At 35.5% G+C, this 18,627-nt stretch overlaps 1 protein-coding gene and 1 long non-coding RNA gene across 13 annotated transcripts in view; one reads left to right on the forward strand and one right to left on the reverse strand.

Moving 5' to 3' along the window:
* LOC309614902 overlaps window positions 1-18,627 on the forward strand; it is a 166,989-nt gene that overhangs the window by 24,003 nt on the left and 124,359 nt on the right. The window lies entirely within an intron of this gene.
* ZMYM4 (zinc finger MYM-type containing 4) overlaps window positions 1-18,627 on the reverse strand; it is a gene marked incomplete at its 5' end in the record, with an annotated part of 178,656 nt that overhangs the window by 2,334 nt on the left and 157,695 nt on the right. For all 12 annotated transcript variants that reach the window (XM_082362552.1, XM_082362553.1, XM_082362560.1 and 9 more), the window contains 6 exons: window positions 549-678; window positions 9,520-9,768; window positions 11,250-11,361; window positions 13,942-14,093; window positions 16,303-16,398; window positions 16,583-16,751. In XM_082362552.1, coding sequence (XP_082218678.1) covers window positions 549-678; window positions 9,520-9,768; window positions 11,250-11,361; window positions 13,942-14,093; window positions 16,303-16,398; window positions 16,583-16,751 — 908 coding nt within the window. The remainder of the gene's footprint in view (window positions 1-548; window positions 679-9,519; window positions 9,769-11,249; window positions 11,362-13,941; window positions 14,094-16,302; window positions 16,399-16,582; window positions 16,752-18,627) is intronic.

Below are 18,627 nucleotides of genomic sequence, written 5' to 3' on the forward strand. Positions count from 1 at the left end.
TGGCTGAGAACCACATATCCTCAGTGCCCAATATCCTGGAATGAATCCCAAGAGCACTCAATACACATTATCAAAGAACAAACCCAGTGATTATATTTCTTTGAGAAAAAAATGCTTTAGTGTGGATCTTACAACTCTTTAAAGTCATAAAGTTTCTGTAAGAAAAACACCACTCAAAAAATATCAATTCTTTAAAAATAAATTGTTTTCCTATTTATATAGAGTTAGTACTACAACTTTTCCCCTTCTTTTCTATATAAATAATAAATTCACAGCAGTTTAGATATCACATAAAGTTGAGCAACAGTTGTAAAGATCAAACAATGGCAGTGATTCTTGCTTTTCAAGAGATTTTTGGGAAAAAAAATTACCAAGGTAAAGCAATTTGTTTCTTGGTTCAAAATCCAGGCAGATATGAGAATAGGGAAAAAATAAAATTATAAGTAAATCCTTGTTTAGAGTTACAGACCAGCTACATTTCTGAAATCTATAGTATTTTAACTATTTTTTGCAGCATGTTATATCTAGTTCAGAGGAAAATCACTTACCATTTGGACAGGTAAAACTCATAAAGTCGGACTGGGCATCTTAGAGGGTTGTCAGTATTTTCTGCCATCTCCACACCTACTGGAACCTCATCATCTTCGCTTCGTTTCCTCTTGCCAACAGTTAGTTTATCTTGAGACAGGAAATTATTATCAAAGTATTAGAAAAGTCTTTCTTCAAGTCTTAAGACACCCAATGAGCTTTGCTTCTAGTCACTCCCTCTCCCTTCCTTTCACTTACTCACTCGTTCAACATTTATTGAGGACCTATGGAGGCACCAGATTAGTGCTGGGTTAATCAAACAAAGTCCCTGTCCTGTAAAATTTATGTTTCCCTACTCACCAAACTGGAGGCAGCATGACAAAAAGCATTGATGCTTGAGAGTACGTCTCAATTCTGAGCCTGACTTTAAGAGATTTTATTAGGCATAGGGTTGTTAAGCCACAGCAAAATAAAGAGAAAAAAGGGTTCCATATGTTCTTCTACAGTAGAGATCAAGACAGAAGTTGATCTCTTTCTCTGAAAATATTTCTCCTGTGGGGCACCCGTGTCCACTGGGCATTTGTTTAAGTTTCTTTCATTTGCATAGTATTATGAGAAATGAAATCTTTGTTGGGATAAGAAATTCTCAGTAAGTTGACCATTTGATAAGGAAAGAGCAAACCCTTTTTCACCAACAGAATTTTGCAGAGGCAAAGGGTTATCAGAAAGAGGCCAAGGTGAGACTTCCCCGGCAGTCCAGTGGTTAAGACTCTGCGCATTCCAATGCAGGTGGTGTGGGTTTGATCCCTGGTCGAGGAGCTAAGATCCCACATGCTTTGTGGCCAAAAACCCAACCAAAACATAAAACAGAAGCAATATTGTAACAAATTCAATAAAGACTTTAAAAATGGTCCACATCAAAAAAAAAAAAGTCCACATCAAAAAAAAAAAAATCTTAAAAAAAAAAAAAAAAAGAAAGAAGCCAGGCTGAAGACATGGAAGGTAGGCTGTTTCTTTCCCACTTTCTCCATTCAATTTTCAAGAGAGTAGTAGGTGGATCTGAAAACCTGAGGAAAAAGGTTTTCTTCTTTTTTTTCTGATAGATACTTTTAACAACTGATCCAGAACTTTCCCCAGCTTCCTGTATTAGTTATGACTTAAACAAAAGTCATCCAGTTTTCCATTTAGAGACTACCTAAATAATTTGCTAGCTGCTCATTCAGAAAAAGAAGCTAAATTTATTACCAATCTGGTAAAGCACCTAATCAGAAAACAGGGAAATGTTGCCTCCTTGCCTCTGCCTCCCTGAATTAGTATCAATTAAGAGCATAAAGTGGGCTATATATAAACACGGTAAAGGAAAGAGGACATGGACACATGGTGAAAAAGCAAGATAATCTTAGTATTTTCTAAAGTAAAGGAGCAACTGAGAAAAAAGTTAACACAACGATGAACATCACATCACAATTATTCTTTACAGATTTTAGTTTCAGTAATTTAAAATTCTCACACTGAAAACATATACTTCACTCTTTTCCCAAGGAAGTAACGGCTTGATTTGGGGAATTTTAGAACTTACAATTTTCTTCAAAATTAATAAATGTAATTTCTAGTTCCATAATAACAACATTAATTTTTTAAACATTAAAAACAAACTATTACTTAATAGGCTGTTTTTGGAATGCAAGACCATAAACCTTCTAATAAAACAGTCACTGCTGATATTATTCTACTGTGTATGAAAGCAGTATACTCTAGGTCAGGTTTAAGTTCCTTCATATTTTGACAACGTTAACTAAGACGGAGCACTCTGGTCAAAAAAAAAAGTTTCAGAAACAGTAGATTTAAAAGTTAAGCAAGTTCCTTTTAACTAGGAATTGACCTATCTGTTGCCTCTAAATCAGTGATTCCCAACCTTGGCTGTATATTTAAATTCCCTGTGAAGTTTTAAAATGCAGATTATCTGGGCTATAGACCAATTAAATCAGAATTTCTAATTTAAAAGCCAATAAAACAGGACTTCCCTGGCGGTCCAATGGTTAAGACTCTGTGCTTCCACTGCAGGGGGCACAGGTTCGATCCCTGGTCTGGGAACTAAGATCCTACAAGCCATGCAGTGTAGCAAGAAAAAAAAAAAACAACAGAAGCATACCAAAGCAAGTGATTCCTCTAATTTTGAGTTGAGCCTTTAACTTGGCCCTGACAATAAAGAAAAGCATTTAAACGTTAAAGCTACACTCTTCCATGTCTAGAATTTCCAATTACTCTTCTGTAATGTGTCTATTTGAATACTAATAAGACTTCAAACAGCAATCTTACAAGAGGGGGACAAGATGGCAGAGTAGGAAGATCCTGGGCTCATCTCCTTCCATGAACACACCAAAATTACAATTACACATAGAGGAACTATCCCCGAGACAGACCTGAAGACTGGCAGAAAAGATTTTCCACAACTAAGGATGAAAAGAAAATCCTCATTAAGATGGGTAGGAGGGGTGGAGATGATATCTGGCCAGGACCCATATCTCTGGCGCAGGGATCCACAAGCAGGGAGGAGATCACAACTGTAGAGGTCCTCCTGAGGAGCAAAGGGTCCAAACCCGACACTGAGCTCCCCAGGCTCGGGGGGACTATCACCAGAAAGACAAACCCCCATAACAACTGGCTTTGAAAACCAGTGGGACTTATGTCCAGAGAACTGAAACTCCACCCTAAAGGGCACATGCAAAAACTCTCTTGCTCCAAGTCCCATTGCAGAGGCAGTGGTTTGAAAAATACCTGGGTCATACATAAAGGAGATTCATTGACTGATTTTAGGTTGTGTGCAGGAGAGTCAGGGATCTTTTGTAATTTTCTCTGGTTATGTAGCCACTGGGCAACACCAGGATTTTTTGTTCACCTTCTACACCAAGCTGGTACAGTGCTGGTGGGCACCATTTATGACTCTCCGCATCTCACCCCAGGTTCACCTGTAGATCCACCCCAGTTGGCACTCCTCCAAAGCAACTCCCTACGCTATCATACTCAGCAGGTGGCTTCAGCAAGCACTAGAGCCCAAAGCATCCCACCATCCTGCCACTCCCAGCAGACTCCCTCAGCTGGTACTGGAGCCCCTCCAAAAGCAGCTCCCACCCTAGGAGATGGCCCCGCACACCAGAGTACCTGCAAGAGTCACAGCTGGGCATTACAGCCAGCTGTGTCAGGGGTCAGCGCTGCACACTAGCACACCCGCAGCCATCACGGCCCAGCCACAACAGGAGGGTGCATGCAGCCTTGTGCTACTGGGCCTCATAGGATACCTTTTACATAAAGCCATGCTTTTAAGAATGGGAGATGTAGCTGATCTATCTAGTACATAGAAACAAACACAGAGAGCTAGGAAAACTGAGGAGACAAAGGAATTGTTCCAAAGGAAAGAACAAGACAAAAACCTTAAAAAAAACAAAAAAACAAAAAAAGAACTAAACAAAACAAAGATAGACAATCTACCAGATAAAGAGTTCAAAATAATGGTCATAAAGATACTAACCGAATTCAGGAGAAGAATTGAGGACCACTGTGAGACCCTCAACGAAGAGATAAAGAAAATAAAAAAGAACCAATCAGAGATAAAGAATACAATGACTGAAATGAAAAATCCACTAGAGGGAATCAATAGCAGATTAGATGAAGCAGAAGAATGGATCAGTAACCTGGAAGAAAGAGTGGTAGAAATCACCCCACTGGAACAGCAAAAGGAAAAAAAACCTGAGGATAGCTTACCTCTGGGGACAACATCAAGCATACTAACATTTGCATTATAAGGACTCCAGAAGGAAGAGAGAAAAAGAAACAGAAAACTTATTTGAAGAAAAAATGGATGAAAACTTGACTAACCTGGAGAAGTCATCCAATTTCAGGAAACAGAGAGTCCCAAACAAGATGAACCCAAAGAAACCCACACCAAGACACATTATAATTAAAATGTCAAAAGTTAAAGATAGAGAGAGAATATTTAAAGCAGCAAGAGAAAAACAACTAGTTACATATAGGGGAGCCCGCATAAGACCATCAGCTGGCTTTTCAGCAGAAACTTTACAGGCCAGAAGGGAATGGCATGAGATGTTCAAAATGCTGAAAGGAAAAAACTTACAACCAAGAATACTCTGCCAAGATTATCATTCAGAATTAAAGGAGAAATAAAGTTTCCCAGAGAAGCAGAAACTAAAAGTGTTTATCATTACTAAACTGACCTTACAATAAACGTTCAAGGGACTTCTTTAAACATAAGAAAAGGCCATAACTAGAAATACGAAAATTATGGAAGAAACAAAATCTCAATGTAAAGGCAAACATATAGTAAAGGTAGTGAATCAACCACCTATGTACCTAGTATGAAGATTAAAAACGTAGTGAATATACAAAATTTTTAAAAAGTAAAGTATGTCAAAAACATAAAAGGTGAGGGGGGGAGTAAAAATGTAGTACTTTTAGAATGCACTCAAACTTAAGCAACCATCAACTTAAAATAGACTGCTATAGACATAAGTTGTTATACAACAGCCTTATGATAACCACAAACCAAAACCCAATAACAGACATACACACAAAAAAGAAAAAAGAATACAAACATAACACTAAAAAGCCATCAAATCGCAAGGGAAGAGAGCAAGAGAAAAAGAAACAGACAAGAACAATACAACCAACCAGAAAACAATGAACAAAATGGTAATAAGTACATACCTATCAGTAATTACTTTACATGTAAATAGACTAAATGCTGCAATCTAAAGACACAGGGTGGCTGACTGGATACCAAAATAAGATCCATATATATGCTGCCTACCAGAGACTCACTTCAGATCTAAAGAAAACACACACACTGAAAGCAAGGGGATAGAAAAAGATATTCCATGCAAATGGAAATGAAAAGACAGCTGGGGTGGCAATACTCATATCAGATGAAACAGACTTTAAAACAAAGAGACAAAGAAGGACACTGCATAATGATAAAGGGATCAATCCAACAATAAGAAGAAACACTTGTATATATGTATGCATCCTACACAGGAGCACCTAAATATATAAAGCAAATATTAAGAGACAAAAAAGGAGAAAGTGACAGTAACACACTAACAGTAGGGGACTTTAACACTCCACTTACATCAATGAACAGAGCATCCAAACACAAAATAAATATGGAAACATAGGCCTTAAATGACACATCTGACCAGATGGACTTAATAAATAGTACATTCCACCCCAAAATAGCATAACATTCTTTTCAAGTACACATGGAACATTCTCCAGGATAGATCACGTTAGGCTACAAAACAAATCTCAATAAGTTTTCAAAAAACTGAAATCACATTAAGCACCTTTCCTAACCACAACGGTACCAGACTAGAAATCAACTAAAAGAAAAACACTGGCAAAAACAAATATGTGGAGTCTAAATAACACACTACTAAACAACCAATGGAACACTGAAGAAATCAAAGAGGAAATCAAAAAATACTTTGAGACAAAATCTATGGGATGCAGCAAAAACAGTTCTAAGAGAGATATTTATAGCAATATAGGTCTACCTTAGGAAACAAGAAAAATCTCAAATAATCTAACCTTACACCTAAAGGAACTAGAAAAAGAACAACCAAAACCTGAAATTAGCAGAAGGAAGGAAATGATAAAGATCAAAATGAAAATAAATGAAACAGAGACTAAAAAAAAAAAAAAAAACAATAGAAAAGAGCCTGTCCTTTGAAAAGATGAACATAATTGACAAACCTTTAGCCAGATTCATCAAGAAAAAAAAAAGAGAGGGCCCAAATAAATAAAATGAAAAATGAAACAGAAGTTACAATTGACACCACAGAAATACAACAGATCATAAGAGATTACGATGAACAACTATACGCCAACAGATTGGACAACCTAGAGGAAATGGATAAATTCCTAGAAACATACTATCTTTCAAGACTAAATCAGGCAAGAAATAGAAAACATGAACAGACCAATTACCAATAATGAAACTGAATCAGTAATCATAAAACTCCCAACAAACAAAAGTCTGGAACCAGATGGCTTTACAGATGAGTTCTATCAAACATTTAAAGAAGAGTTAATACCTATCTGTCTCAAGCTATTCCAAAACATAGAAGAGAAAGGAACTGTTCCAAACTCATTCTACAAGGCCAGCATGATACCAAAACCAGACAAAGACACCAAAGAAATAAAATTACAGGCCAATATCGCTGATAAACACAAATGCAAAAATCCTCAACAAGATATCAGCAAACTGAATTCAACAATACATTAAAAGGATCGTATACCATGAGCAAGTGGGATTTATCCCAGGGATGCAAGGATGGATCAATATTCACAAATCAACATGATACACCACATTAACAAAATGAAGGATACAAAGCACAAGATCATCTCAATAGATGCAGAAAAAGCTTTTGAAAAAATTCAACATCCATTTCTGATAAAAACTCTCAACAAAGTGGCTACAGAGGGAATATACCACAACATAATAAATACCATGTATGACAAACTCACAGCTAACATCATACTCAATGGTGAAAAGCTGAAACTATTTCCTCTAAGATTAGGAATAAGACAAGGATGCCCACTCTTGCCACTTTCATTCAACATAGTATTAGAAGTCCTAGACATGGCAATCAGATAAGAAGAGGAAATTTTAAAAATCCAAACTGGAAAGGAAGAAGTAAAACCACCACCATCTGCAGATGACATGATACTGTATACAGAATATTCTAAAGACATTACCAAAAAACTATCAGAATAAATAAATTCAGTAAATACATTTTACAGGATACAAAATATCAGAAATCTTTTGCATTTCTATACACTCATGACGATCTATCAGAAAGAGAAATTAAGAAAACAATCCCATTTACAATTGCATCAAAAATAATAAAATACCTAGGAATAAATTTAACCAAAGAGGTGAAAGACCTGTACTCTAAAAACTGTAAGACACTGATGAAAGAAATCAAAGACAACACAAATAAATGAAAAGATACACCATGCTCATGGATTGAAAGAATTAATAGTGTTAAAATGTCCATCCCAAAATAACTTACAGATTCAATGCAATGCTATCAAAATACCAGTGGCATTTTTCACAAAAATAGAGCAGACACTCCTAAAATTTATATGGAACCACAAAAGACCCCAAATAGCGAAAGCTATCTTGAGTAAGAAGAACAAAGCTGGAGGTTCACACACTCTGACTTCAAACTACAGTTGACCCTTAAACAACACACGTTTGAACAACGTGGATCCACTTATACATGGATTTTTTTCAATAATTAGATACTACAGTACTATACAATCATGGCTGTTTGAATCTGCAGATGTGAAACTGTGGATAAGGAGGGCTGACTGTAAAATTATATGCGGATTTTGGACTGTGAGTAGGGTTGGTGGTCCAACCTACGTATTGTTTAAGGATCAACTGCATATCACAAAGCCATAGTAATCAAAACAGTATGACAGTGGCACAAAAACAAACACAGAGATCAATGGAACAGAATAGCTAGCCCAGACATAAACCCATGCTTATATGGCCAATTAACATATGACAAAGGAAGCAAGAATATACAATGGGGAAAGGACAGACTCTTCAGTAAATGGAGTTGAGAAAACTGGACAGCTACATGGAAAAGAATGAAACTGGACCACTTTTTTCACATCATATACAAAATTAAACTCAAAATGGATTACAGACTTAAACGTTAAGAACTGAAACCATAAAAGTCCTAGAAGAAAACACAGGCAGGAAACTTTGACATCAGTTTTAGTAATATTTTTTTGGATCTGTCTCCTCAGGTAAAGACAACCAAAGCAAAAATAAACAAATGGGACCACATCAAACTAAAAAGATTTTGCATAGCAAAGGAAACCCTTAACAAAATGAAAAGGCAACCTACTGAATGGGAGAGGACAGTTGCAAATTATTTATCTGGAAAGGGGTTAATATCCAAAATGTATAAAGAACTCAGAGAACTCAATATCCAAAAAACAAACAAACAAAAAATGCAATTAAAAAACGGGCAGAGGATCTGAATAGCCATTTTCCCAAAAGGGACATACAGATTGCCAACAGACACACGGAAAGATGCTCCACATCACTAATCATCAGGGAAATGCAAGTCAAACCACAATGAGATATCGCCTCACACCTGTCAGAATGACTACCATGAAAGGGACAAGAGATAGCAAGTGTTGGCGACGATGCGTAAAAAGCGGAACACTCATGCACTGTTGGGGGGAATGTAAACTGGTGCAGCCATTGTGAAAAACAGTATGGAGTTTCCTCAAAAATTAAACATAGAACTACCATATGATCCAGCAATTCTACTTCTGGGTATTTTTTACCCAAAGAAAACAAAAACACTAATTCAAAAAGATATGTATGCACCCCATGTCCATTGCAGCATTACTGATAATAGCCAAAACATGCAAGTGTCCATCAACAGAATGGATTCACTCAGCTATAAAAAAGAATGAAATCTTGCCATTTGTGACAACATAGAGGGTGTTATGCTAAGTGAAATAAGTCAGTGAGAAAAAGAAAAATACCGTATGATTTCACCTATATGTAGAATATAAAAAATAAAAACAAATGAACAAACAAAACAGAAACAGACTCACAGCTACAGAGAACAAATTGGTGGTTGCCAGAGGGAAGAGGGGTGGGGGATGGGCAAAATAAGTGAAGGGGATTAAGAGGAACAGACTTCCAGTTATAAGATAAGGCACAAGGAGGTAACATACAGCATAAGGAATATGGCCAATAATATTGTAATAACTTTGTACGGAGACAGACAGTTACTAGACTTATCAGGGTGATCATTTCATAATGTATTTAAAGGTCAAGTCTCTATGTTGCACACCTGAAACTAACATAATATTGTACATCAACTATACTTAATTGAAAAAAAAATAATGAAAGAAAGAAATCTTAATAACTCCACCACACACCTGGTTCTGTCTCCTGCTTTTGTGAAGGTGGGAAGAACCTCAGATATGTCATCTTGGTACTGTACTTCAGAGTCCTGGTCCGTCTCATCACATGGGCAAAGGAAAGCTTCAAGTGCTCAGTAACATTCTTTAGTTGAAAGTATTTGGTATTGAAGAAAAGGAGGGTGTTCAAGAGGACGATTGGTGAGTAAGCACCCAGCTGTTTGCACTCCCACAAATGCTCTTCTTCAATGCGAGAGAACATGTAACCTGAACAGAAGAAAGGGGAAAAAGAAACAGTACTAAGCTCCTGCTAAATGGGACTAAGTAATTTCTCTAATCCTCAGACAGGAAGATACTAAGGAAAAGACTGTTCCTCTCTTTCTCCCTCTTCCTCATACAGAAAAATAGAAAAAGCACTGCAAAGAAAAGGGCAGATGATTCCACTGAAGCAGACATCGTGAGCACTCCCCTGAAACAGTTTTAATCTATTGTTATTTTAGACCAGGGGTTGGTAAACTTCTTCTGTGAAGAGCCAGATGGTAAACATATTAAGCACTGTGGGCCATAAGGGCTTTGAAAACAACTTTGTTGTTGTAAAAGATAAGGAAGTGTAGACAATACATAAACAAATAGGTGTGGCTATTTGTAAAATTTATTTATAGAAACAAATTTGAATTTCATTCAATTTTCACATGCCACAAAATATTTTTCTTTAATTTTTTTCCCAACTATTTAGAAAGGTAAAAAATATTTTTAGCTCATGTACTATACGGAAGCAGGCAGCAGGCCTGATCTGGCCCATGAGCTGCAGTTTGCAGACTCCTGTTTGAGATCATTCTGTTTACTGTTAACTGGTTCAGTTTTATTTGGCTAATATGTTTAGAGGGCAGATAGCTCCCTCTCTCCCTCCTATCTCTTCTTATTTTAAATTTATATTAAGAGCGATTACTTCACGATAACTTATCTGGATTTTTCTTGAAAAGCAGAGGTCGGAAAAATTAAAATAAGTATACTTTTAAATGCACCTTCCTCATGATACCCCTTAAACACAGGTCTTTCCTAACGTTTTCTCCCCAATCCTCTTTGTTGCTGCTTCTGCATTCTATTCCTGGAAGACTATCCATGAACACAGATTTATTACTTCCAAATCTATGTCTCTAGCCCGCTCTTTGAATGCTAAATGCATCATGCCACCGCATTGCTCATAATGCTTCAAAGGTGCCCTGTAGCCCAACAGAAAGGGCACACATTTCTGGGCATCACATTCAACCTCTCCATTCATAGCCAAGGAGCATGAGACCAGGAGTGAATTAGGGACTTGTCCAAAGACATATGGTCATAGACAATTCAAGGATGAAGACTTAACTCTCTTTAACAACCAGTTCAGGGTACTTTTTATAAACCACTGAAAAAGGTCCACTGCTAACAGAGTCTCAAAGTAGCATATGTGCCAGCTACTGATACCATGTACAACTTTACCAAAACTACCAGATCAAAAATTGTTTCTAAAAAGTAAATGTAACCTTCAGTTGTTTTTTATATTCAATAGTTAGTATCTATTCATGTACTGTATGGAAGGTATAGTTTTACTAAAATAATTGATAATAAACCAAAGACTTTCTCCTCAAAAGTCCACATATGTTATAAATCAAGACAAACATAAAATGAACAATTTATAAAAAGAGAATCACAAAACAAGCAATTTAAGAAGGCATATCATGAAAAGAATCAAAATATAATCATCCTACCATTAGGAAGTATTGTAGGTTCCCATATTTTCAAGAGTTTGGTAAGTTCAATCATAAATCTGGAATAGGGCTCAGTAAAAATGTTATCTATTCTACCATTTTCAAACAGGTACTACAAGAGAAAAAAATGGAAACATGTATGTTGATACAAAAAAAACCACAAGTTTTTAAAAAGAATATTTTTAGGAATATAGTTTACCCTTAGTTTTTGTCCTTACAATACTGTGAACCATTTTAAGGATACAGTTAAAACACCAGAATTTAAGCTAAAGATCCTTTTCACATGAATTAACATTATCTTGAGCACTGAGCTTGTAAGGCAAAGTATTCTATTTCCTTTTAAAAACATGAATGGTATAAAATAATTATAATAATTTAAGTACCTTTTAGTTAGTTAATAAAACTGATATACTAAAAATTGGTCCTAATTCAAATTTCTCAAATCATTTTTCTAATTCTCAGGTGTGCTCTTAGCAGCTTTTGTTTGTTTTTTAGCCTAGTTATAAGATGACTTCCTGAAAATAATATAGTTAGCTAGTGTCAGATAACCTGAGGCTATCCAAAATTTAAAACTATTTATTTGGAGGCTTCTAACCACAGCTCTCAATTCTCTGCCTCACAAGCCAGCCTTCAAAAAGTTCAAGTCTAATTATAGGACTTAAAAGTATGCTAATTATAACCATCAAGAATCATATCACAGGGGCTTCCCTGGTGGCACAGTGGTTAAGAATCCGCCTGCCAATGCAGGGGACATGGGTTCGAGCCCTGGTCTGGGAAGATTCCACATGCCGCGGAGCAACTAAGCCCATGTGCCGCAACTACTGAGCCTGTGAGTCACAACTACTGTGTCCATGTGCCGCAACTACTGAAGCCCACGTGCCTAAAGCCTGTGCTCCGCAACGAGAAGCCACCACAATGAGAAGCCCGCGCACTGCAATGAAGACTAGCCCCCACTTGCCACAACTAGAGAAAGCCCACACACAGCAACAAAAAAAAAGACCCAACGCGGCCCAAAAAAAAAAGAATCATATCACAGAATGGGAAACACACAACAGCTTGAATAAATTACTGTTAAATATTTTCACGGTGCCAGTCAGGTCAGATTCAACCACTTCAGAGAAATACAATGAGCAGAACAAGAGAATAACACAAAGTAGCATAATTATATGCTAAAAATCTTTCAGTGTTCTTAAGATCTGGTATTTTAAACTTATTTATCTATGGCTATCTTGGTTTCCTGCTTTTTGATCTATGTATGACTTGCAGTAAATTTTTAATTCCACTTAAACTTATTCCGGCTACTAAAAATTACACACCATTTCAATGTGCATTTTTATAGGCCTCTTCAAAGGCAATCTACGATCATATTGCCAGATTACAGTTTTGTTGTCGAAAAGTATTCTTCGTTTTCTTCTTTATTTTAATAAAGTTATTTTCACAACTTAAAAATATTATATCCTCATTATGGAAAGAGTTTAAAATACAGAAAAGGTGGAAGAAAGATATACTCAAACTCACTACACAAAGGCAACTACTGTTAACAGTCAGGAGTTATTTCAATCTTTAAAAAAATTTCCTTTATGAATACACAGAGTTGAGTTTTGTACATTTACTCAAATATGAGTACCTATAAAATACATGGGTTTAAAAAAAAATCACTTCTCCCTTAGATCAGAAACAAAAATGCCACTTCTATTGAACACTGTACAGGAAATCCTAGCCAGAGTAATCAGGTGAGAAAGAGAAATAAAAAGTATTGAAATAGGAAAGGAAGAAGTAAAACCATCTCTATTTGCAGTGACATGAACCTATATATAGAACATTCTAAAGAGTCTACAAAAAAACTAGTTATTAGAGCTAGTAAATGAACTTAGTAAAGCTGCAGAGTATAAGCAAAAGAAAATCAGTTGTAATAAACAATCCAAAGAGAAAATTGCATTTACAACAGCATCAGATAGAATAAAATACTTAAGAATAAATTTAACCAAAGAGGTATGTGATTTACACGCATAAAACTGCTGAAATTAAAGAACACCTAGGAAAAACATCTTGTACTCATGGATCTAAAGACAAAATTGTTAAAACAGCAATATTCCCCAAAGCAATCTACAGATTCAATACAATCCTATCAAAATCCCAACGGTTTAGTTTTTATTTTTTGAAGAAATGGAAAAGTTGATCCTAAAATTGATATGAAATTGCAAGGAACCTCGAACAGCCAAAAGAATCCTGAAGAATCACACTTCCCAATTTCAAAACTTACTACAAACCTACAGTAATCAAAATAGTGAGTACTGCCATAAGAATAGCCATAAACCAATGTATTAAAAACTGAGAGTCCAAAATAAACACATGCATATTTAGTCAAATGATTTTTGACAAGGATGTCTCCTGTCACCTATGTCAAATCACCTATTTCACTTCTTTTGTGAACTGCTATTTATGCCTTTTTTGTGCATTTACCAATAAAATGCACCGACCTCAATTTCTCTTACTCTAAGAGTCTCAGTTTAACTTATAAAAGGCTTATATGACCAAGACTTTTAAATAAGGGTCAGTAGTTCATTAAGAAGAGAGTATAAGAGCAATACCAAACAAACAATATACACTGTAATTTTTCAGCTTAATTCACAAGTTCTATCAGAATTATTAAAAATGCAATAGATTTCGTAACAATTATTGAATTTCATACCTGCTGAATTCCAAGGCACAAGTATAAGATACTGTCTGGATCATACTTTTCACCATTTGGTCTCCGCACTTCTTGAATAAACTGGCATAAGCCTAAACTCAACTCAGCAAAAGTGCAGGACAGAATATCTTCCTTCAGCTTGATAGAGCGGACTGTGGAAAGGTAGAAAACATCTGAAATACTAACTTATAGAAAAATAATAACATTACTCAATTCACTGAATAAACACTGACTACACTGCCCCAGGTATTGTGGTGTACACTGGTGAATACATGGATCAAAGACAGATCCTGATCTCAAGGCTTTTTTAGGTAAAGAAATAAAGACAATGAAGCACATATGATGTAATAGGGTGCTATGACAGGGGTTTTATCTAAATAAGATTCTATGAAGAAAAAATAAGGGCCATCTAATAGACAGGGAAGGGTCATGTTAGATTCTGAGGGATGTGAAAAGTGGAGAAGAATTAAACAAGTGGATAAAGAATTCCAATTTGAGGATATAAAAAGATTTCCCGAAGTATACTCCACAAAATACTAATCACGTGAGAGCTCAAGAAAACTGGGTTTCTAAGATCTGATAAATTTGGAAAACAGCAGCACGTTATACCTGCCTCTAAAGAATTCACAATGTTTTTTAACATATTAAAGGCTCTGGAGATATCTGCAAAAAAGAATGCTGTTTAACTTTCTTTAAAGTCATATTTATTTGAATAAGGAACACTTCAAATAACATATAACTTCATGCCTTTGAAAATGCCAGAAATGTGCTCAGCCACAAAAGTGAAAAGGTTCAGGGGACTCAGGTGAACAGCAGAAAAGAAAAGAGGACAGATGGGGGCAGATCATGGTAAGCCTCATATATTACATTAAGAGTTTGAAGACAACTAAGAACTGAATTAGTTTTAGGCAGGAGAGTTATCTAATTTGACTTGTAGAGATCTTACTGCAACAGACTGGTCCACACTGTGGGATGAGTTGAAACACTCTTTCTAGTTATTGCTTTTCTGCATTTAGAAAACACTGCATGTTTCCAAAGATACACTTGAGCTCCCCTGAGTTGGTTTTGCAAATTGAAATAGGTGATTCATGAGGGCAAGGACCATGTCTGATCTTTCCACCTGAGTGCCTACAACCATGCCTGATACATGACAGGTATATTCAGTAAGTATTTTTTTGGATGAATGAGTAGCTGAAATGAGTAGGCATCCCCTGTGGCTACTGCATTTAGGTTTGGTGGTCTAATACAATATTACTTCTCCATTTTCACTACCCCTCCTTTTTTCTTTCTTTTTAAAATTTTTATTTTTTTAAATTGAAGTACAGTTGACTTACATATCCACTGTTTCGTTTGTTTATTTTTTGGCCACGTTGTGCGGCATGCAGGATCTTAGTTCTCCAATAGGGGACTGAACCTGTGCCCCCTGCTTTGGGAGAATGAAGTCTTAACTACTGGAGCACCAGGGTAGTCCCTACCCTTCCTTCTTTCTTAAAAATGTTGTGGCTCAAACTGGAAGGTGATAGGCCTAGTAAACCCCTGTAACAGGAGTATATTTATATCACTCTGGAGCAGAGAGATTATACTTGATCTGTGGGTACTCAATGAGTCAGTCACAGACCACAGCAGCAACTAACTACTCCAATAAGGAGGGTAGACAGAGGCGAAGCCAAGAGTGCATGCAATCACCCAGGTATTAGAGAGAAGGTATAGTTGGAAAGCGACAAAAAAATCTAGTTACAAGGACATACTCATTCATTCCTGCCCCATCTCATCCCACAAAGATTGTGTAAGTATCTTATATAAAACACAGATAATAAAAAAGCAAAATACAAACTGAAAACAAAGTTTAGAATAGAACAACCAGGGAAAAAAGAAAGCTAATGATTAGGGTTCTAAAGTTATACAGTGTTGCTCTACTTGAACTGTTTATTGGGTTCCAAAGTTCTTGGCACCAAAAATGAAACCTGCAAACATGGTCAATCATATACAGCTCCTTGATAGGAAAAATCCCTACAGTAACAGCAAGGCTTTTCCAGGTATTCTTGTTAACAACAACAACAAAAAGTGTTACACTGCGTTCCACACTGGTTATTCTACAAATATAGGGCTCAAGAAGACAGATTTGAGTTACTTGCATAGTGTTAGAAAAAGAAACAAAATTCCTTATATTTGCATAAGAAACTCATGATCAGAAGATACAACCTTACCTTTATAACAAGCTCTTTAAAATTGGGAGTGGATATTAATTTCTCTTTTTAAACATAAACTTCAAATTTTAAATAATTTTAAATATTCGATTTACAAATTTAAAACCAACAATGATATTACAAGCAATTCAGATCACAAGGAGAAAAGTTTTACCTCTACAGCCTGGCTCCGAAGATTCTTGAGAGAGTGCATGGTCTTGAGCACTTCCTAAAGGGTCAGAACATGGGCTAGATGAGGCATGTTCAACTCCTGACAAAGAAAGAAAAATTAATGAGAAGTTTAAATAAAGATGGGGAAAAAAATTAAGTAAAGCCCAAATCAAAGTTTTATGGGATTTCTGACCTACTATTTATCCCTTTTGAGTAGATTTATGACTTTATCTGTATTCCTCCCACCCCCTAAATCGAGACACAAATTCATGCCGTGTATTTACCACATTTCAGATCCCCCTGCTCTTCCTTGGCATTTTTCCACTGAACCCAGTTCTTCCAGGCATTTACCCCATACATGTATTTCAGTGTCATCCCAGACACTGAGCACCCTTGAAAGGCTCCTTGAATAAGACTCCTGGGCTCCACAGACACTATAGACTTCTTCCGTCCCTGTAAGAATTTCAAAAATTTACAGAACATAAAATTTAGTTTCAGAGCTTTAAGAATTGGGATTCTCAAAGACAGAATGGGCATAAATTTACAGAAAATGCAATTTAGTATCAGATCCCAAAGATTCAGAGTTCTTAGAGCTAGAAAGAACTTTAGAAGTCATCTAATCCAATCCATATGAGAAAATAAAAAAAGAGAAAATTGAAGTGTAGAAGGTAATATTGGAATAATCACTAACATTTGAGTATTTACTATGTTCCGGATGATGGATCCACCCAATGAGGTATGAATAACAGTTATTACCACTCAGGTCTATTTAATGGAACATACGAATAGATGGCTCTAAAAGAAGCCTCAATAAATTCTCTAACTACAATGGAATTCAGCTAGAAATCAGTAATGAAATGTTAGAAAAATCCTTTAAAATTAGAAATTAAACAACACATGTTAAGAAACCACAAACACGATTAGAGAATATTTTGAACTTAAGTAAAAATGAAAACAAAACATATCAAACTTTATGTAATAGTGCTAAAGCAGTGCTTATAAGGGCATTTACAGTATTAAAATGCTTCTATGAGAAGTGAAAAAAGTCTAAAATCAATAATCTAGCCTCTATGTTAAGAAACTAGAAAAAAGACTTCATTAAAACCCAAAGTAAGGAAATAATAAAAAATAAGAGCAAAAGTCAATAAAAAAAAAAGATAAAGGAAAAATCAGTAAAATGAAGAGCTGGTACTTTTAGAAGGTTAAAAAAAAACTGATAAATCTCTAGCTAGAATGATCAGGGATAAAAGAAAAAAGGCACAAATTATCAACACCTGACCCCACACATATAAAAAGAATGATAAGAGAAAACTGTGAACGTCATTATGACAATAAACTAGACAGCTTAGATAAATTGAACAAATTTCTTGAAAGACACAAACTTAACAAAGCTTGCTCTAGAAGAAATAGATAACCTAAGTAGCTAGAGAAATTCAATTCATATTTTAAAACCTTCCCATAAAAAAAAATCCAGACCCAGATGGGTTCACTGTTGAAGTCTACCCATGAATTAAAGTAATTATATAAACTGTATTTCAGAAAATAGAAGAGGAGGAACACTAACTCACTTACGTTACTATTATCCTGACAGCAAGGCCAGATAAAGTCATCACAAGAAAACAGATCAATAGCTCTTTTAAACTGTGACACTTAAAACCTTAACAAATATTAGCAAACTGAATCCAGCAACATATAGAAGAATAAAAACATCAAAAGAAAATAGTGCTCATCCCATAAATGCAAGGTTAGTTTATAATTTAAAAAATTAATGTATTTTACCACTTTAAAAGACTCAGAAAAGAAAAACCAGATGATCATCTCAAGAGATCGCCTGACAAGGTTCAAAACACAATCAAAAAAACTCTGAGCAATTAGAAAGAGAAGAGAACTTCCTGAACTTGATAGAGTTCATCTATGAGAAACATATAGGTAACATCATACTCAATATTGTAAGGCTGAACACTTCCCTAAAATTGGGAGGAGGCATGAAGGTCTGCACTCATTACTTATATTAAACATTGTACTAAAGATCCTTGTTAATGCAGTAAATCAAAAAAAGAAAGAAAATGCACTAAGATTGTAAAGGAAAAAGTGAAACTGCCTTTATTTACAGATAATATGATTGTGTAGGTAGAATATCCTCAGGATTTCAGTTGAGCAAAATCACCATATATAAACTCAATATACAAAACCATCTCTATTTCTACGTCAATGAAGAACACTAGAAAAGAAAATTTAAAAATAATGCTATTCACAACAGGATCAAAAATATATTAAAATACTTATTAGATAAATTTGACAAAGCATAAGACTTGTAAAATGAAAAATA

Source organism: Balaenoptera borealis, assembly GCF_965194805.1.
Source record: "Balaenoptera borealis genome assembly, chromosome: 1".
NCBI lineage: Eukaryota > Metazoa > Chordata > Mammalia > Artiodactyla > Balaenopteridae > Balaenoptera > Balaenoptera borealis.